Raw genomic sequence first — 22,777 nt, 5'->3', positions numbered from 1 at the left:
TTTTTATAATGTACTTTGAGCATTGCTTGCAAGCCAGTCTATTCTCTCTTGACAGTCACCTCATGATTTCCTCCTTTCTCTTTTTGCTGCTCAAGCTTGCCCTCTGATAGGAAGGAGATATGGTTAGCTGTCTTCAGCATTCTAGCTATTGGTCTAAAAGATGGGGCTGGAGGAAGGAGGGAAGTGAAGTGAAGTGAAAGTCGCTCAATTGTGTCCAACTTTTTGCGACCCCATAGACTATACAATCCATGGAATTCTCCAGGCCAGAATACTCGAGTGGGTAGCCTTTCCCTTCTCCAGAGGATCTTTGCAACCCACCCAGGGATCAAACCCACGTCTCCCACATTGCAGGTGGATTCTTTACCAGCTAACCCACAAAGGAAGCCCAAGAATACTGGAGTGGGTAGCCTATCCCTTCTCCAGCGAATCTTCCCGATCCAGGAATTGAACCGGGGTCTCCTGCATTGCACGTGGATTCTTTACCACCTGAGCTATCAGGGAAGCCCAGGAGAAAGGAGGGAATGGAAGTTAATTCTTTCAGTCAATTCTTCTTTCAGCCTAAAGAACTCAGGTAATAATGCCATTGCATTTTGTGCTCGTTAGATCTCACCTGAACATCAATTCTTGTTGCTGTAAGATTTCTTTTTTGTTGCTACATTTTGGAAGACCTTGACACATTTGAATTTATCAAGAAATAGTTAACAAAAAAGGATAGCCAGGTTGTATGTTATGATTATGAAATTAAGTGGAAATGTTTGTCGCAGTTAAGAGAATTATATAGTCTTCAAATATTTGAATGGCTGGTACGTCAAAGAAAGATCCATTATTCCTTTGTTTCCCAGATGCTATCTTTGGGAGAGTGATGTGACATGTTTCTTTGTGAGTTTAGAGTTCCCTGCCACTAGAAGTTTTGAAGCAACCTTTAGATTTTTGGTTAGCAAGTTAGACTAAATGATCTTTAATTTTGGTTTGGATTTAAACTTTTATTTATGTGAAGTTCTTTACATCCTGTTATCTGAACAGGCTGTTTCCTAGACTGTTTCTTGGTAATTCGGAAAAGTAGAAGTTAATAGTGTGCATTCACAACTTGAAAATAACCTCAAAGATAACAGGAATGGGGCTTGGGCTCCCCCTGAATATACCTGTCTCTTTATTCATTTTCATTGTCTCAAAGTTAGACCTGTCCACTTTTTTATCAGTTGAGCTCCTTAAAGACATTCCAATTAAGGAAAAATTCAGCCCAGGGAGCCAAGTTTTGAAGACAGGGAAATTACATTGTCAATGTCATTTGATTAACACACTGACTATTTTCTTTTAAAGAAGAAATGTGGACACACTGACTATTTTCTTTTAAAGAAGGTCCCAACGAGTCTGAAGAGAAAACATTTAATTTTAGCTTCTATTTTAACAGGCAGGAAAAACATTCTCTATAGCAGTCATTAACTCACTGTTGAGTAAGTCAGTGGCACATTAGATTAATCGAGTTCTGTATAGGCAAGCAGAGACTGTGCTTATCTTTTCTAGTTAGTGTCCTTGGGATGAGTTCAAACTACATGAAAAAATAATTCCCCTTGACCAAAGAGAAACAGGTAGATCCACCAGAGATAGCTCAGCTCTTTTCAAGTGACACCTTCCACTGTTTTTTTTCCCTTCATCTTTTGAGTTTCAGAGATATTCTAATTAAGCCAGATGTGTGGATCTGTATTTTGGGAGCCTGTCATTTCAAAGCCATCATAAAATTTCTGAATTCCTCTTTACGAGTAGTGAAAAAGGAATGATATTTTACTAAAAAGGCTTCTCAAATTTCATTAGTGGTATAAATGTCATGTTTGACATAACCATAACACAGTAAGTACTTGCTTGTGTACACACACACACACACACACATATTATGTGCCAATATTTTGTAATAAGGTAATTTTCTGATTTCAGTAACCATTAAGTTTATTAAACATTGACATTTTATATTATTTAGTGTAAGGATATTATATTCAGTATACAGCCCTACATACTCCAATTAAGGTGATGGTGATGGTCAGGGACATTTACTCCTCCACAGCTTCATTTGCTCAAGCCCAGAGCACAAGGCATTTCTTTGCCTGTGTCTTGTGCTGTTTGGGCATAGGTCACTTCAACTTTTACTTGATCTCCATTAATAGTAACTCGAATGCAAGGGACTAACTTTCATGGGAAGAAGTTACAAATACAAATATAATATTGTCCAGTATTTTTAAGAAGCATGTTACTAAATATAGGCTGACAGCATAAAAGAGGCTCCTTTAAAAGCCTTATTTACAAGAAGTTAATAATTTATATTGTGGTTAAGCTTATGGGCTATTTATTTAATGAAATTATTTGCTCATTTATTTTGCTCAGAAAGCCGAGAGCCAAAAAATCAATGCTTTTGAACTGTGGTGTCGGAGAAGACTCTTGAGAGTCCCTTGGACTGCAAGGAGATCCAACCAGTCCATCCTAAAGGAGATCAGTCCTGAGTGTTCATTGGAAAGACTGATGTTGAAGCTGAAACTCCAATACTTTGGCCACCTGATGGCCAAAGTCAGTCAGTTCTTTGACTCTTTGAAGAACTGACTCATTTGAAAAGACCCTGATGCTGGGAAAGATTGAGGGCAGGAAGAGAAGGGAATAACAGAGGATGAGGTGGTTGGATGGCATCACCGACTCAATGGACATGAGTTTGGGTAAGCTCCGGGAGTTGGTGATGGACAGGGAGGCCTGGTGTGCTGCAGTCCATGGGGTCACAAAGGGTCGAACACGACTGAGCGACTGAACTGAACTGATTTTTGTTTTATGGTTCTACCACCATTCAAATGGAGTCTGACTATTCACTGAAATAGTATTTCTAAGAGAAAAACCGTAAATCCATCCAAATCTCATTCACTAGTGCTGTGTATATGTGTTTAGCTGCTCAGTCATGCCTGACTCTCTGTGGCCCCATGGACAATAGCCCGCCAGGCTCCTCTTTCCATAGAATTTTCCAGGCCAGAATACTGGAGAGAGTTACCTTTCCAACCCAGGGATTGAACCCATGTCTCTTGAATCTCCTACATTGAAAGGCAGATTCTTTACCACTAGTGCCACCTCAGAAGTCCCTCATTCAGTGGGGACTCAGTTAAATAAACCATGATTTATCCATAAAATAAAATACTACTGTCCATATTCATTGATTATATTGTCATAGAAAAGATTGTGCAATATGTTAATGAAAGCAAGTTAAATATCATATTATTACCTAATCCTCTTTTTACTTATGATATAAATAGTTAATCATAATTACAAGAGCTGATTCATTTGAAAAGACCCTGATGCTGGGAAAGATTGAAGGCAGGAGGAGAAGGGGATGACAGAGGATGAGATGGTTGGATGGCATCATCAACTCAATGGACATGAGTTTGGGTAAACTCCGGGAGTAGGTGATGGACAGGGAGGCCTGGCATGCTGCGGTTCATGGGGTTGCAGGAGTCGGATACGACTGAGCAACTAAACTGAACTGACATATATTTATATATATAATCTGATATTTCATTATTTTTACTTTAAAGTGCAGTTTATGTTGAGTTTTTAGTTGATAATTTAGATAATTTAATAAATACATTTCTATCTTATTTTGCAAATCTTAACCCTTTATAACAATTTTTCTTTTTGCCAACTCCTTAATCACAAAATCTCTTCTGACATTAATATTTTATGAGCAATGATTCTGTGGTTTCCTTAAGTGGTTGTTTCTGTGAGATTTGCCCCAGTCTTGCTGACTTATCCATTACTTTTTTGGTTCTTTTGATTTTAACAGATTTACTTTTTAGCTAAGCTCATTTGTCCAGAATTATAGGAGTGAATTGAGGTTGAAGTGAGCAGTTGCCCACACATAAATAAAGCAGAAATCCATAGAACATGAGCCTGGTGATATTAGCTCCCTTCTGTCAGTTGCTGTGAAACAGAACAATATAGATGCTGTCACCATCTGAAATTCACATATGATAAGCAAGTGACCTCACCTGCATGACTTTCCTGTCACATTAAATAGCATTCTTCTTTCCAGGCCTATTCCCCCCTCTCCTGTATTAAATGTTCAAACAATTATGAATTAATTTTATTGGAAGTTAATAAATGTGACCAATCATTTATATTAACTCCAGATCTGCTTTATTCTTCACAAGTTTATTCTATTGGTTCATGAATTTACTTAAGCTACCGTAGGTTTAATTTCCGATGTGCTTTTTACATGACTCCCAGGCACTAATTGGACTTCATTTTCTCATCTCTAAAACTGGATAGCTTTCTAGAAATATATGTTTAGTACTAATTATGTGCACTGTACAAAATTAAAACATAACTGCTCCCCTCGAAAGAAGGATCATGGAAAATGCTCAGCTCAGGACCAAGACTGAAAAATACTATTGCCATTTTGAATAGAACTGGCTTTAGGCTATAGTTTAAAAGCTAATGGGAGATTTAAGGAAGCAACCAAGTCTGAAAACTGAAATAAATACTAAAGAATTGAGGGTGGTAAGATTTGCATTCAGTCTACAGTGATGAGATGAATTCGAATATGAGGGAGGGCACATTGAATAAACAGAGGATATTTGAGGACAGTTGTATAGATACATGAAATATTGAATTATAGGCTTTTATAATGTCAAATCACCTAGCCTAAAGATCTTTTTAGTGATTCCTTTAAGTAGCAAAATATGTCCTAATTATGCCCCCAAAATCACTTTAATACTATCTGGGATATGAATATAGTCTACCTACTTCCTGCTACTCAGTATTCTGGGATTACTTTGTAAATTACATGTTGTTTTTTTACTCAGCAGGAAAAAAATGAAACCAAAGCTTTCAGTCATTCTTTATTATTTTCCCCATTTGTACCTCTTTCTATACTGAGAAATCATAAATGCATTGCTAATTGCTGTTAACATGATTCACTGTATAAGTAGCTTATAAAACTCATGTGAACTCTATTACTACGAAACTTTAGAGAGTGAATTTTGTGTTTCTATTTTAATGAATCTATTAAATTAATAAGCTGTAGTTTTGTGCTTTTTAATTTAAAATCACAGATTTGTATTTTCATGAGATGATCAAATGGTTATTACATCATTGTATTTTCAGTTATTCTTCCTTTTCTCTCCTGCCCCAAGAAAGAAAATCTGATTTATATGACTATATTTAATGATACAAATTATTATATATAATTTCATATAACTTTGGGGCTTCCCAGGTGATGCTAGTGGTAAAGAACCTGCCTGCCAATGCTAGAGACAATAAGAGATGCTGGTTCGATCCCTGGGTCAGGAAATCCCTTGGAGGAAGGCATGGCAACCCACTTCAGCATTCTTGCCTGGAGAATCCCCATGGACAGAGGAGCCTGACAGGCTACAGTCCATTGGTTCACAAAGATTTGGACATGAATGAAGTGAATGAGCACACACACATGCATGTATAACTTTATCTAACTAAAATATAGATGACATTTAAGGCTTTGTCTTTGGTAAGTCTACTAATATAACATAATGAAGTAGCTAAATTTTACTGAGTAACACGGAAGACTGAATTAAGTATTTATTCATCATTTCTTTCTTTCTCTTGACAAATATTTGAGCCTTGCAGTGTTATAGGTACTAGTCTAAAAACTGTATTTATAAGAGTGAGCAAAAGAGGCACATCCTAGCCCTCATGAAACTCCTGGTCTAATGGCAGAGAATAGTAAACATGCTAACCACATGTGTAGATAATTATATTTTATGTATTGCACATGATTAACTGTGTTCAAATAAATGCCATCCTGCAAATCTAGCACAAGAATCGAACTTCATGTAGAAGACTGATAGAATAGAGAAGACTTTGTAATTCTCTGAACATTTTCTCTGCAGTGTCTGCTGCTCCTCACTGTGGCCCAATTATTCTGAAGTTCTCAGGGTGGCGAATTGACCACACCGCATGCTGTCTGAAGTCTTTGGCTAGGAGAGATTAACACTTCTCTTCATACTTTCACATAGAAGGAGTTGGTAATAACAACTTTTAGGTCCTGAGGCGCGTCCTCATTGGGCCATTGGCCAAAAACAAGCAAATCAACAAACAATAAAACAAAGATTTTATAAATCAAAACCTCCCTCTAAATACTTCTCTGAATACTTCCAGAGGCAGCTCCACAACTTACTTAAATGACTGAATTCACAAATTTTAAATGGTAGTTTACTCTACTTTGCCTTAGTAATCACACCCACACACACATACACACACACATTTATAGCATTTAACATCTGGGCAGGCATGAATAATTATGCATACATAACATCATTGTTATTTTTGCATCACTGCAGTTGAATAAAATCATTCTAAGATGTTGTGAAAGTGCAAAAATACATATTTCTTGTTGCTTTGCTCATGGAAATAATGGATTACATAGATAATTCTATATTTGCAAAGCATGTTCAGTGCATATAGTTATATAGTATAGCAGACAAAATGATCCATAAATCAATATGAACTGAGTAACATCTCATTGTAAAATAAATTATCATATGCTAAGAAGTATATTTTATATATCTTGTAATGAGCTTTTCCAATTTGATGGTGAGCCATGCTGTGTATATAATTGTTTTAAATGGTAGAATTTCCATGTTTTGAAAGTGTACTTAAAACACCCGAGGATAAGACAAAGCAACAGCAACCAAAAAAAAAAAAAAAAAATAGGAGACATAAGAATTGTTGAGACCACATAGAAATTAGAGCCTGTCCAATGAAGAAGTATGTGTGTTTTAATAGCACATGTATATCAGGGCAATACACGGCTCAGTGGGTAGTTATTGTACTTGACAGTTGATCCTATGAGCAAAGGAGAAAGGGAAGGAGAGGGGAAAGAAGGAAGGGAAGAAAAAACTGTAGAATGCATTCTTCTTTGATCAAGCACCAGCTCAGTTCACGGACACGTTCACTGCCAGACTGCCCTGAAAAGTTTGTGACCAACTTTGAAATTAGAGAAATAGATTGATTTGTATCAAAATGTGGTGCTAAGCTCCATGGAAAAATTAAAATTTGCAGAAAGCACACCTGTCCTCTGAAGTACAGTCCTGAACTGTATGTATTTCCAGTCTTGCCTCCCTCCAGTTCAGTTCAGTTCAGTCGCTCAGTCGTATCCAACTCTTTGCGACTCCATGGACTGTAGCACGTCAGGCCTCCCTGTCCATCACCAACTCCTGGAGTTTACTCAAACTCACGTCCATTGAGTCGGTGATGCCATCCAACTGTCTCATCCTCTGTCGTCCGTCCCCTTCTCCTCCTGCCCTCAATCTTTCCCAGCATCAGGGTCTTTTCCAATCCTCCTCTTCGCATCAGGTATCCAAAGTATTGGAGTTTCAGCTTCAACATCAGTCCTTCCAATGAATATTCAGGACCGATTTCCTTTAGGTTGGACTGGTTGGATCTCCTTGCAGTCCAAGGGACTCGCAAGAGTCTTCTGCAACACCACAGTTCAAAAGCATCAATTCTTCTGTGCTCAGCTTTCTTTATCATCCAACTCTCACATCCATACATGACTACTGGAAAAATCTTAGCCTTGAGTAGACGGAGCTTTGTTGCCTCCTTCAGAGACAATTAATTTCTTAGTTATTCAAATGTATTTTAAATGAAAACAGCAAAACTATGTACCATTGCAGTAGAGTGCTATTACTGGCAAGTAAGAGAAAGCTCAACTAAAACTAGATAAACAATAAAGTGCTAGTATTTTTCCTCAGAGCTGGAAGTCTAGAGTGAGATCAGGGTATGATTCAATGGCTCAATAATATCATCAGTAATCTAATTTCCTTTCGTTTATCAACTTAGTCTTTTGAGAATTGGCTTCTTTCTAAAGCAGCTTCCATTTTGGTTGCAAGATGTCTGTCAACTTGCTTCTGGGGCCATAGACGTGCTTGTCTGTATCTAAAGAAGTGAGAGAGAGAGGGTTATTAGCAGACACTTTCTCAGAAGGAAGTAAATTCTAAGAGCTTCTTCTTGACCAGACACAAACCTGTCCTCACATATTACTGTCCCCAAATGGATCATATACTTACCTAGACCAAAAACTGTGGGTAGGAAAAGGGAAAATATTAACTTTGTTCTGAGATACAGACTTTCTTTCTAAATTTGGAGGGCAAGTCATCACCCCCAAGGCACTGATACTGAGAAAGCCAAATAAACCTGGACATATTACAAGAGAAAATATTGAAAGCTGCTGAAACAACCACAGGGTACACTGAAGAGGGTTTTCTACAAGCCTACTAATTCACTTCTGCACTTCCAACAACTGAACTCATTGCTCTGTAGCAAACTTTATGGGTAGAGCCATAATTCTCAAACTTAGTGTTCATAACAGGCACGTGATAAGCTTTTTAAAAATGCAAAAACCTGGGCTATTAGCCAGAATTCAAATCCAAACACCCAAATGTCAAATCCTCCAGGACATTTTAACAAAACCCCAGGTGATTCTGTTATGGGCAATGAGAGGACCACACTGGGTTCAGTTCAGTTCAGTCGCTCAGTCGTGTCTGAGTCTTTGCGAGCCCATGGACTGCAGCACGCCAGGCCTCCCTGTCCATCACCAAATCCCGGAGTTAACTCAAACTCATGTCCGTTGAGTTGGTGATGCCATTCAACCATCTCATCCTCTGTCGTCCCCTTCTCCTCCTGCCCTCAATCTTTCCCACCATCATGGTCTTTTCAGATGAGTCAGTTCCTCACATCAGGTGGCCAAAGTATTGGAGTTTGAGCTTCAGCATCAATCTTTACAATTCAGGACTGATCTCCTTTAGGATGGACTGGTTGGATCTCCTTGCAGTCCACGGGACTCTCAAGAGTCTTCTCCAACACCACAGTTCAAAAGCATCCGTTCTTCAGCACTCAGCTTTCTTTATAGTCCAACTCTCACATCCATACATGACTACTGGAAAAACATAACTTTGACTAGATGGACCTTTGTTGGCAAAGTAATGTCTCTGCTTTTTAATATGCTGTCTAGGTTGGTTGTAACTTTTCTTCCAAGGAGTAAGTGTCTTTTAATTTCATGGCTGCAGTCACCATCTGCAGTGATTTTGGAGCCCCCCAAAATAAAGTCTGTCACTATTTCCACTGTTTCTCCATCTATTTCCCATGAAGTGATGGGACCAGACGCCATGATCTTAGTTTTCTGAATGTTGAGTTTCAAGCCAACTTTTTCACTCTCCTCTTTCACTTTCATCAAGAGGCTCTTTAGTTCTTCTTCACTTTCTGCCATAAGGGTGGTGTCATCTGCGTATCTGCTGCTGCTACTGCTAAGTCGCGTCAGTCGTGTCCGACTCTGTGTGACCCCATAGATGGCAGCCCACCAGGCTCCTTCATCCCTGGGATTCTCTAGATAAGAATACTGGAGTGGGTTGCCGTTTCCTCCTCCAGTGCATGAAAGTGAAAAGTGAAAGTGAAGTCGCTCAGTTGTGTCCGACTTTTCGCGACCTCATGGGCTGCAGCCTACCGGGCTCTTCCATCCATGGGATTTCCCAGGCAAGAGTACTGGAGTGGGGTGCCATTGTCTTCTCCGCTGCGTTTCTGGGGTTATTGATATTTCTCCCAACAATCTTGATTCCAGCTTGTGCTTTATCCAGCCCAGCATTTCTCATGATGTACTCTGCATATGAATTAAATAAGCAGGGTGACAATATACAGCCTTGACGTACTCCTTTTCCTATTTGCAACCAGTCTGTTTTTCCATATCCAGTTCTAACTGTTGCTTCCTGACCTGCATACAGATTCTCAGGAGGCAGGTCAGGTGATCTGTTATTCCCATCTCTTTAAGACTTTTCCAGAGTTTATTGTGGTCCACACACTGGGTCAGCGTCTCTATATTAAATATATACATTTGCTCTCTGTTTTCCTACTATTCCCATAATTTCAGTACATTCCTCTACGTTGTGACCAGGGAGAACAATACAGAGTTTTTCGTTTTTCGTTTTCTCGGTGCATGTGTTTTTAATTTCCAGGATTAGAGGAACTTGCATGTGACACAAACGTGTGTGTTTGTGTGCATTTGATTTGCTGATTCATGAATTCCAAGAAGCAAATAAAAAGATTAATGAATCATTGGATATGATGACATTACTTCTTTGATCCTTAATTTCACTTAAATGTCACTAAATAGACCACTAATGTCCATTTAGAGTTTTGGTTGTACTCCTGGGGCTCTTGTTGCCACCTGTTTATAGTTCATGGTGCTTTGTTTGGTAATGAGTTAGTCTACAAAGCTATCTTTGCCAGCGATAACTGAAACAGTGAATTAATACCAATTCTAACCCATATGTGACTTTGTGAGTATATAGGTTGTTTTAATAATATGCATATTGGTTAATAGTATGAATATATTTAGCAGTATGAATATAGTTACATCTGCACGTTATGAGAAACAACCACTATGGAGATGTTTCATGGAAATACAGTTGTATGCAGACTTGTGTACCTGCTGATTCTAATATTGTTAATTTGTTACGAACTTTCTTTCAGGTATTATAGTCTCAAGTGTAGGTTAGTGCACTGCTTGCCCCAGAAACTTTGGTTTTAAGACTAATTGCTATTACTCCTGTAAGTTTAGAATTGTCTTTACTTCTGTACTTGCTAGTTCTTTCCTAAAATTTCTTGCTTCTCCGTATATAATGAAGAAGTAAAATCTTAGTACTTCTGATCTTCTTTCTTAGGTATTACAGGCTTAGGGTGTTTTGTTTAACCACCTAGGCAGACTCTAAGCTGCCTTTGCCTGTCCCTGGATTGCAAGGGACTTGAAAAAGTTTCTAAGACAGCACTTCATTTCTTAAAGGGATTTCTCTTGCAGCCCTTATATCCAGTTTTTGTGTTTTCCCTTAGGCTAAGACCGAAGAATGTTATCATAGTTATAACCAATCCTTATTTCTTGATTCCTTCTCTGTTTACTTTTCTATCTTAGTGGATACTGAAGCAGCACTTTGTGAGAAAGTAAGGCACAGTGGAAAAAGTGGTTTTCAAATCACATGAGCTCAAATTCAGATTGACCTTAGACAAATTGTTATGTCACTAGGAATCTCTGTCTCTTCATCTAGCAAATAAGAGTATATTTCATCTCCTTGTTTCTTTTATAAACTCAGTTCACACACACAAAGTGACCTGCTATAAACTTTTTTTGGTTGTTGTTCCCTTTGAATTTCCAGACTTTTACTAACAATGACCCATAAAAGTCAACACTTCATTAAGCCCGTGTGGTATTTTCCTAAAAGGGAATTCCTGGAAGCTACTGAAGGTTTTCCTCTTTGAACATGTTGTGATGTATTTGGGACATGATAAAGCAGCAAAGAGCTTTTAAAAATTTATGTTCTCTACACCGTGCGTGCCAAGTGTGTTTGCACTCTCGATTTTTCTTTTTTTTTTTTGGTGCCAATGAGACAAGCCACACAGTGTGAGAGGAAAATACTGTCAAGACACAAAGTAAGCTTGTCTAATGTGTACTCTGTGCAGATGTAACCCTAACGGGAAAGAGTGGAGAACACTCCCTAGTTACACAGTGGTACCTTGATGAACGAATCACCTGGGAACAAAGCTCTTTTATAAGCAATTCAACTGAGTAAATTTTTTATTTTAAAACTTCATAAATCCAGTGAAGTAGTATTGGCTAGAATAATATAATTCAACAGTAATATTCTGGTTAAGTTTCACTTGTGTACAGAGCAGAAATATCTTCTCACAGAGCATGTCTGTTAGTGTAAAGGTGAAACGTGAATTCTAGGCAAAATTGTGAAGCTCTTTCACTCTTGCAGCTTCACTCTTGCACTCTTGCAGCTCCATCCGCCACAAACACACAGTCGGTTATTACCCTTGGACTTGTGCTGTTCTCAAAAATGTCTCCCTTTTAAAAAGCAAATCAAAACGATTCACAATTTGAGTTATAGCTCCAATATAATCAATACATTATAATGATATTACCTAGTCCTATCTCAATTCTGGCTCCAAATTACTACCATTGAAAGAGACTCTGGCTTCATTGGTTTGAAATGGGGCCCAGATTTTGGCCTCCTTGTATAGATGTGGAGTTATGAACCACTGCTTTAGCAGAAAGTTGTTTTCATAATGTGATCTCTCCTTTTGTAATATCCATGCTTATCCATATATGGGCTGTAGAACACTGTGCCAGAATCACTTGGGATCAACCTTTAAATTGCAGAATCCTGTAGTTTCACCACAGAACCACCACTACTGAATCTTGAAGTGTGTGATACACATGAGTTGAGTGTATTTGTGTGTGAATGTGATGGGGCAAGAGAAAGATTGAATCTCTCCATTTAATCAACACTGAGTGATTCTAAGTTACTCTAAAGTTTAATAATTCCTATTTTTTTTTTAAATTTCTACCTTGTGAAGCAAAATTTTTGATAGTCAGAAATTCCTCTTAATTCCTCTTTGCTAATAGAAAATTTCCATGAAGTGGTGATGGTTGGGGTATTCATATGTAACATATAATTTATATTTGAAACAATATTATTTATAATATAATTTGCACTCAGACTAAAAAAAAAATCAACCTTGTTTGCAAAAGGACAGAAAATTCAAATGTAAACAATTAAGTGGTCTTTTCTAATGATTATTTTAAAGTATGGGAGTATGTAACTGTTAATTTAATGTGCACATCCATTTATCTAATTATCTAATGACAAATTTCTAATGTATACACAAAATTTCAAGTCAGAGACTTTTAGTAATTATGTAGAAATGTGAAATATGTTTATATTCAATCTCAATTACTCTTTCTCTTTCTCCCCTTCTCTCTCCCTCTCACCTCACTCCCACCTCTCTTTTTTTTCCTGCTTTGTCTCTCTTTCTCTATCATAGCATCAGATGATGAAGAGCCAACTTCAGCAGGTAAAGTTTCTATGCTATAAAAATTATTCCTATTTAATTTAAGACCTTTAATAGAGATGTATTTGTTCAGGTTTCAACCAGAAACCTGGCACAGTCTAATATACTTGATTTCTTGAATCCATTATGCTGTCTCAGACTAAATGACATTGTTATGAGTTTAAAGTAAAAAGAGAAAGTAATTAAAAATGAACTGTCACAGAGGAAATCATCACACAGAACACATCAGTATGAAAGAATAAGGAAAATTGGAATATTAAAACATTGAGAAATGTGCCAATAAGTAATAAAAAGGGGAGGAAAATTGAAATGATAAAATGCAGAAAAATAGGGAAGGAAAAAGAGGAAAAGTTGGAAAACATACTTTCAGAAATATGACTTACCATGATAGAATATTGCATTATCACATATAAGACTGATATTGAACATGATATTCATACAAGTTTAAGGATAAAAATCATGTTGTTGCCTCAAATACTTCCTTTAAGAAAATAATTTCTGTAGTTATAACTTAATGATCTGAAACTTGGCATCATGATTTTGCTCCTCATTTGTCTGATCAGCATTTATCAAGTAAAGGCTGAGATCTGAACTAAAATCTGTGAGGAATGCCAATGGTACGTTTATTAGAAAAAAGTCAGCACCACAGCCATTCTGGTTAGCAAGTGGTAAAAGGCCTGGGCTGGCAGACAGCAGCATCAGGAAAAAGGGGTGAAGTCTTAAGATGGAAGGGTCAGAGGCTGGTTGGAAGAGAAAGATCAGACCTTTGCACCAGAGTCTGTCTTAGGCAGTTTGAGGGAGTTAGGGCTGAGAGATATGAGCAGGAAATGGTTACTGAAACTAATGGATGAAAATGGGACTTGACTTGATAGGAAATGTGAAGTGTAGCCCTGTTATTTGGAACTTGGGTACAAGATAGGGTCTTTTCAATTCAGAGACCTAACTAATTTCAGTTGGTGGGAGACTTCTTGATTTCTACCTTCTTCTAAAACTGGGTAGGGATTTTTACCTGTAAAAGTAGCTCAGAAGGTCAAAATTCAATGGAAGAAAGTGAAATAGACATCTTACAAATATCTTTGGTAAACTTCAAAAATACCATTTTGCATTATGCTCATTATCACTGTCTTGAAATGGAATCACAGGATAAGGTAAATTCTCAATTAATATTTCATTTTCATAATATTATTAGATAGTTTGTAACCTGATTTAGATAAGAACTCTCTATAATTTTCTCCTACTCTAGTCAGTATTATGTAGCCTATTTTTAGGAGCAACCTAATCATATGACTCAGTAGCAGACTTATGTGTTGTTATGAGATTCCACTGCCTGGTTTCTGACTTTTTGCCCTAACTTGAGGCTTTACTGTTGACAGGGTTGGTCAAAGACTCTATTTCTCAGCCTCAATTGAATTTTTTCTCTCTGTGAATACCAGTCCTTGTGAGCCCATGGTTTCTAGCCCAGTCTCATTCCCCTAATATTCTTATACCCCATTCCTTGTTATGTTGCCTGCCAAGCAGTTTTGGTGACTTTGCAAAAGAATTATTATTTTTGCATGATGAAGATTAATTGTAACTTAAGGTAAATAATACTTAAAATATAAATATTTCTTGGTATAATTTTCTTGTTTTAAATTAATTTAATACTTTTTCTGCTTATTAAGAAATTCTTTTGTAAATGCAGCTGAATACTTCCCCCACCCAAATATTTAACTTGAGAGTGATCTGAACATCATAGACTTTAAATTATGCTTTAAAAATATTTTTTTTCAGATATGATCAGATTTTTTTGTGTAATTTTAGTATAGGCAGTTAGAATAGAGCAAATGTATTCTTAAGTAATATCTTAAATAATTTCACATGCATATTACATTAAGAAGATTTGCATTTAATAAGGCAGACGTTCCTTTTATATTAAACTGCCACTGGGAACCAAATGTTATTCCTTTAATTTTATCAAAATATATAATAAAAAATATAATAGTGTAGTTCTATTAAAACTTTTGATGTGGTATTATGAGGTTTATAAAGGCCTGATTTCATAAAGACTATGCATAATTGTGCAAAGTGGATTGTGATTGTTTAGTCCTTTGTTGCTACTACTTGCCCCTAATTTTTTCAAGAATTTTATAAATTAAATATTTATTATTCTATTCATATGTCTATTTAAAAATATTATGCATAATATATTTAATAGATTATTTATATTCTCTGTTTTTGCATTCATCTCCTGCCGCCAACAGAGTTTATCTAGAATGATCTTTTCCGGGTTCAGACTTCCTTAATTTATCCTTTGTGATCCTTCTTTATCTTTCTTTCCTGTTATTTCTTCATTCTGTTTAAATTATCAGTGAAGCCCAGTCATTTGTTTGACACAGTAATTGTACATGGATTAAACTTTTGTATGCCCCCATATGATATCTTTATCAGTTTTGCATACTTCCTTCAGAGTCATAATGTAATTGGACAGTGACTTTTTAAAATACATACTTTAGTTTCTTTAAACTAAATAATTCAGATATCTCTAGTAGGAGATCTGCTACTCCTCCAAGTTCAACAGTAGAAGAAATAATAAAGTAAATGGACGTGTTTATTGCTGCCAGAGCATCACAGGTTCCTGATCACTAGATGTTAAAATATGAATTATAAGTTGAATTTTTTATTTAAAAATATGTATATGGTTTATCTAATTATGCAGGTGCCTACTGGACACTGACTGAATGATACTATTTATTAAATATTTGCAAGGCAGAGATTTATATAATATATCTAAGTTATTATTATCCCAGAAGTACACAGAACTGATTAATTGTAATTCAATAATCATGACAAATTCTCGTTGTCCAGAATATATTTCAGAGAAATAATAGATTTCTGTCTGGACTAACAGATAGTATAAAAAAAATAGAGACATTGTCACTCTGAGAAAATTTATGAGCTATTAGAGACTGTGTTACCTGTGTTGTAATTCTACAAAATGATGTGGGCTTTTCTCTCCACAATAGAGCATATTTTGTTTACCTTATATTTAGAATTATTATGACTGCCAGCATTAAAACAAACAACTGATCCCTCCACTCTCTTCCCATATAATTCTATTTACAATATTTTTATGTTTCATGTTTCTTCAGTCTTTTTTCCAATATGCCTGATTTCTCTTGTTTGAACCTCTAAATTGCCACGCAAAAAGCAGGTGCCTAGTAACAGCTTTTTTGTGTGTGTTGAGTTATAGAGGGGATGCAAAAAAAGTGTCACATCTGCGTTACTCCTCATGGGGATGTATCCCCATACTGAATATGGAGCATCCGTTTGTTCATTATTTTTATCTCCAAATGTTCTGATGGAATGCATTAGCCCAGAGCAACATATTTGTAGCATCTGAGTTACTAGGGCAGTTTCACCTAACACCTGTTTCTTTAACTACCAGAAGTTTCTTTTTATGTATCTTAGTTGAATTTTCTGTTCAGGTATTTAAACATCTTATCATTGAGTATAAAAACACAATTGAACTATACAAGAAATTCTGTCAAACTAGGTTATATCCCAAGATCTAATTATAAACTAATGAGATTCATATTTTTGGAGCAACCATAACAGATACTGTACCTCCAAATGACTCATATTAAGAGGTGATATATGTACTCCAATTATTGCTGTTCCTCAAATAATTCTGTTAACTCTCTTTCAAAATTTCCTCCAGCTATTATAATATCAGTTATTCTCTTTTATAGTCTCAGAACTGTGTTGCTCTATTCACCACACAGTGGCCTGAAAAACAGGCCTTCAAAACAAAGACATGCAAATATTAAGAGTGTCTGTGTGTATATGTATCTGTAGGTGTAAAATACAGATCAGTTTTAACTTTAATAACACTCTTTAATAAAGTTAAGTCAGTGGATGCTTCTCCCATGTTGCACAAATGCAATTGTCATTTATCTTTTATTAAATTTTGTAATAAGGAGAGACTTGATAAATTGATTACACTAATGCCTTTGTCTGTGTCTTATAAGAAATTAAGACATTTACATTAGAAAATTAACTGCTGCAAATGAACTAATCTATATAAATTTAATTTATTAACTATAAGGTCTATCAAATTCAGCTTGCTGTCATTTAAATTTCTTCATTTCTCTTTGTTTTGACTTAAAATCTATTATTTTACCTCTCTAGAAATACCATTTATTCATCAAATTAATTCTTGTTGTTGTTCAGTCACACAGTCATATCTAACTCTTTGCAACCCCATGGATAGCAGCACACCAGGCTTCCCTGTCCTTCACCATCTCCCAGAGTTTGCTCAAACTCAGTCCATTGAGTTGGTGATGCCCATCCAACCATCTCGTCCTCTGTCATCCCCTTCTCCTCCTGCTTTGAATCTTTCTCAGCATCAGGGTCTTCTCTAATGAGTCAGCACTTCATTTAAGGTGGCCACAGTATTAGAGCCTCAGCATCAGTCTCTCCAGTGAATATTTAGAACTGATTTCCTTTAGGATTGACTGTTTTGATGTCCTTGCAGTCCAAGGGACTCTCAAGGAGTCTTCTCCAACACAACAGTTTCAAAACATCAATTCTTCGATGCTCAGCCTTCTTTATGGTCCAGATCTCACATCCATACACGAGTACTGATAAAACCATGGCTTTGACTGTGCAGACCTTTGTGGGCAAAGTAATGTCTCTGCTTTTTAATATGCTCTCTAGGTTTGTCATAGCTTTTCTTCCTAGGAGCAAGCGTCTTTTAATTTCATGGCTGCATTTACCATCTGCAGTGATTTTGGAGCCCCCCAAAATAAAGTCTGTGACTGTTTCCATGATTTCCCCATCTATTTACCATGAAGTGATGGGACTGGAGAATTGATGCTTCTGTACTGTGGTGTTGGATAAGACTCTTGAGAGTCCCTGGGACTGTAGGGAGATTAATTTAGTCCATCCTAAAGGAAATCAGTCCTGAACGTTCATTGGAAGGACTGATGTTGAAGCTGAAACGCCAATACTTTGGCCACCTGATGTGAAGAACTGACTCATTTGAAAAGATCCTGATGCTGGGAAAGATAGAAGGCAGGAGGAGAAGGGGATGACAGAGGATGAGGTGGATGGATGGCATCACCGACTCAACGGACATGAGTTTGAGTTAACTCCGGGAGTTGGTGATGGACAGGGAGGCCTGGCATGCTGCAGTCCATGGGGTCACAAAGAGTCAGACATGACTGAGAGAGTGGACCGAACTGAACTGATGAGACCAGAGGCCATGTTTTTTTTTTGTTTTGAATGTTGTTTTAAGCCAGCTTTTTCACTCTCCTCTTTCATCTTCATCAAGAGGCTCTTTATTTTCTCTTTGCTTTCTGCCATAAGGGTGGTGTCATATGCATATCTGGGTTATTGATATTTCTCCCAGCAATCTTGATTCCAGCTTGTTCTTTATCCAGCCCGACATTTTGCATGATGTACTCTGCATCTAAGTTAAATAAGCAAGGTGACAACATACAGCCTTGGCGTATTTCTTTCCCAATTTTGAACCAGTCCATTGTTCCATGTCTGGTTCTAACTGTTACTTCTTGACCTGCATACAGGTTTCTCAGGAGGCAGATAAGGTGATCTGGTATTCCCATCTCTAAGAATTTTCCAGTTTGTTGTCATCAAACAAAGTCAAAGGCTTTAATATAATCAATGAAACAAAAGTAGATGTTTTTCTGGAATTGTCTTGCTTTTTCTATGAGCTGACAGATATTGGCAATTTTATTTCTGGTTACTCTGCCTTGTCTAAATCCAGCTTGGACATCTTGAAGTTCTCTGTTCATGTACTGTTATATCCTAGCTTGGAGAATTTTGAGCATTACTTTGCTAGCGTGTGAAATGAGTGCAATTGCATGGTAGTTTGAACATTCTTTGGTATTGCCCTTCTTTGGGATTGGAATGAAAACTGACCTTTTCCAGTCCTGTGGCCACTGCTGAGTTTTCCGCATTTTGCTGGCATATTGAGTGCAGCATTTTAACAGTATCCTCTTTTAGGATTTTAAGTAGCTTAGCTGGAATTTCATCACATCCAGTAGCATCTAGTGATGCTGCTTAAGGCTCACTTGACTTTGCACTCCCAGATGTCTGGCTTTAGGTGAATGATCACACTATCATGTTTATCTGTGTCATTAAGGTTTTTTTGTATAATTCTTCTGTGTATTCTTACTACCTCTTCTCAAAAATTAATTAAATCATTATAAAAATTAAGATTAAGTAAGCAGATGGAAAATATTACTGAATGGGATCAGTCAGTCAGAAAATGACACAGTTGAGATCTTGTAGCTATATGATAAATCAGTGGCTAAAATTAATCAAGCTGCAAGTTAGTTTTTTATTCATAACAACTCAAAAGCAAAACTTGAAATTTTTTTCCTTTTTTCCTTCTTCTCTTGCCTAAGGGAAGATTTTTAATTGCTTTAATTGTCATATGTCAGTTTTTAATATCAAAGAGACTGAGTTTTGAATGTATAAAATAGCTATTAATACTCAATTAGCTCATATAATAAAAAGATTATAAAAATTGAATTTTCTAATGAATGTAAAAGGAAAATCTTTTTAGCAATCAGCTTTATTAAAACACTACACTGTAAATGCCATGCTGCTGCTGCTGCTGCTAAGTCGCTTCAGTTGTGTCCGACTCTCTGTGACCCCATAGATGGCAGCCCACCAGGCTCCGCCGTCCCTGGGATTCTCCAGGCAAGAACACCGGAGTGGGTTGCCATTTCCTTCTCCAATGCATGAAAGTGAAAAATGAAAGTGAAGTCGCTCAATCGTGTCCGACTCTTAGCGACCCCATGGACTGCAGCCTACCAGGCTCCTCCGTCCATGGGATTTTCCAGGCAAGAGTAGTGGAGTGGGGTGTTTTTCATATATTTATAAAGTTAAAATTTCATCATTTACTTAAATGTACATCTGTATTTGTGGCCTATTAACATCTGGTTCCAAATGGTAGTAATGATAGAGATTATTGCCTGGATATAATAGTTTATAATAGACTTCTTGTGACCTTTGTGATGCCATCAGAGGTGGGAGGAAGTGGTAATTCAGCACGCCAGAGCTTCATCATTGTTACTAGTTCCTCCTAAATCTTTTAATATGTTTAATCTTTTAAATGATCATTTTGGCCATTGGGGAAGTGCAGTGCTGCATGCTCAGTTGTTTAGTCGTGACCAACTCTTTGCGACCCCAAGGACTGTAGCCATCCAGACTCGTCCATCCGTGAGATTCCCTGGGCAAAAAATTGGAGAGGGTTGCCATTTCTTCCTCCAGGGGATCTTCCCAGCCCAGGGGTTGAATCGATGTCTCCTGGATCTCCTTCATTGGCAGGAGAATTCCTTACCACTGAGCCACCTTAGCAGTAATAAAGGTTTAATATAGTTTTATATTATAAATGTGTATTCATAGTTTTAAAACAAATGCACATACACACATATATATGTATACATGAAAGTGAAAATGAAAGTCACTCAGTCATGTCTCTTCGCAACCCCATGGACTGTACAATCCATGGAATTCTCTAGGCCAGAGTACTGGAGTGGGTAGCCTTTCCCTTCTCCTAGGGATCTTTCCAACCCAGGGATTGAACCCAAGTCTCCTGCATTGGAAACGGATTTTTTTAAAATCCATTTATATATATACATATATATATGAAGCTAACCACAGGACACAGTGATTAGGTAGTTTTCTCTAACTTCTGAACTGCTCAATTTTAGTCTAACAAAATCGTTACTTCTGTTTATGGTGGACTTTCTGATTTCCTTAATTGTGGGGCAGATTCTTCTAGATCTCTTTTCTGTTTTCTTGTAGAATTTAACTCTGTATGGTAAACTATGCTCAATTATTATACAATTTATGCATTTTAAAAGGAGTGATATCTAACCATATTATTCTCTAATGAACAAGAGTTGCTTTTTCATTTTGATCTTAGCACTTTATTTCCTTGGGGATCTACAGTAAAGTTTCACATCCTCATTTTTGTTTCACTTTACATTTTCTCCTTTTTTTATACAGGCATGCCTATTTTCCCTCTAGTGCCTAAAGGAAGCTTACTAATTATTTTATCAAGTACATCCTTTGCTCATAAATACATACTAAGTAGGCTTATGGGCTTTCCTGGTGACTCAGATTGTAGAGTCTGCCTGCAATGCAGGAGACCCGGGTTCATTCCCTGGGTCAGGAAGATCCCCTGGAGAAGCGAATGGCTTAAATATTAAAAACTAAAATGTTTTTTGCTGCAATCTTTAAAGAATAGCAAGAAGTCATTATTTGAGATTCTCAGTGGAATAGGAAAGAAGTAATTGCTTCTAAAAATTTAGCTTTGGTCAATTCACTAAGACAGTGGTGAAAAGACCAAATAGTGCTTTCTTCTTTTTTTTAATAAAAAAAGGTTTTTGTTAATAAATACTTGATAGTGGTGTTGAATTGTGAGAAAAATAGTTATTTAAATTTCTATTATATGTAGATAGTATTTTTCTTATTTTATATTTGATATTTTATTAAGGTAAACAAAAATAGTAATAAAGATATATCAGTAGAAAGGAAAAGTATATCAGTCAATGTTCTCTGGAGAAGCAGAATCAAAAGGACATATAATACATATAAGTATATAAAATAAAGAGATTTATATTAAGGAATTGGCTTCTGTGATTGTATGGCTGTCAAGTTTGAAATCTGTAAGGCAGGCCTGCTGAAGACTCTGACAGGATTTTTGTTTGTCTTGAGGAAAAGTTTTTCTTCACAGAGAAATCTGTTTTTGCTGTTAAGGCCTTGAACTAATTGGTAGAAGCCCACTCATATTATGGAGGGTAATCTGCTTTATTTAAAGCCAACTGATTGTAGATGTTAATCACATTGACAAAATACTTCCACAACAATATCTAGGTTAGTATTTGACCAAGCAGCTGGGTGCCCCAGTCTAGCCCAAGTTGACAGACAAAATTTAACCATCACCAAAAATGAGTCAAAGTTATGTAAACACAAAATATTTTAATTTTCGACCTATGTGCTTCAGGAAAATAGATTAATACATGTTGCCCACTACCTGTGTACACTTAGACTTCAAGCCTTATTTAATTTCTAGTCTTCCTTGCTATGACTGTATTTACCTTTAAGACCATCTCCAATTGTCCTTGTCCTTTTGTTGTTGTTGTGGTCCCAAGTTTCACTTCAAAGTTTATTACAAATAGAGCATTGAAGAGGTATTAATTTAATATTCCAGAAATTTGTTGGCTCAGGAAGGCATTGAATTTTCCTGTTCATGATGGACAGGGTAAAACCTGTGGACCTAAAGGCCTAAGCCTATGCTTTTAGGTGCTTTTTATCTTCAGACAAATAGCTATCTTCTTAACGATTTGCTATAAGGATAAAGCATGGTACATTAAAGGGTCACCATAGGATGTCTACCCTGTAATAAGCACAGGGATTCCAAGCTGTTGTTTCTACATTCATTATCATGCTTGTTGTTTCCCATATTATTGTTGTTATTTTGATTATGATTATTTGTCAGGCAATGTGCTGAGTGTTTTATGCACAATATTAAATTTAATTTTCACAATAAAGGAATACAGCTAATTATATATTCCTATTTAAATACATGTGTGTGTATATATATATATATATATATATGTACAGATATATATTCATATTAAAGGGGAAAGCACTGAATTAATTTTAAAGCCTAAAGAAATACGTCCAAGATTACACAGTAAGCAACTGATATAAGGAGGATTCAATTCAGGTTTCTCTGGAGAAACTTATGCTTACTCTGTTGTAGCAAACTGCCTTTTATTCACTTAGAAATAGCTGCCTCCTACCTATGAAGTATTTTCCTTTTATAGGTTTCATTTTCATTGTCTATAAAATGGATTAA

The 22,777-nt window shown here is 36.6% G+C and overlaps 1 protein-coding gene across 24 annotated transcripts in view; it reads left to right on the top strand.

The window, feature by feature from the left end:
* Positions 1-22,777, top strand: part of EDIL3 (EGF like and discoidin domains 3) — a 1,139,470-nt gene that overhangs the window by 788,709 nt on the left and 327,984 nt on the right. For 12 of the 24 annotated variants that reach the window (XR_014057548.1, XR_014057547.1, XR_014057549.1 and 9 more), the window contains one exon: positions 12,874-12,903. The exons of the other annotated variants lie outside the window; for them this stretch is intronic. Coding sequence is in view for 9 of the 12 variants with exons in the window: in XM_081503905.1 (XP_081360031.1) it covers positions 12,874-12,903 (30 nt within the window). In the remaining 3 variants the exon portion in view is untranslated. The remainder of the gene's footprint in view (positions 1-12,873; positions 12,904-22,777) is intronic. 24 annotated transcript variants of the gene reach the window in all.

This window comes from Giraffa tippelskirchi, chromosome 6 (genome assembly GCF_054371585.1).
Source record: "Giraffa tippelskirchi isolate mGirTip1 chromosome 6, T2T-mGirTip1v1.2.pri, whole genome shotgun sequence".
NCBI classification, from domain to species: Eukaryota; Metazoa; Chordata; class Mammalia; order Artiodactyla; family Giraffidae; genus Giraffa; species Giraffa tippelskirchi.
The sequence above is the reverse complement of the archived record's forward strand: the minus strand, read 5'-3'. Positions and strand labels throughout refer to the sequence as shown.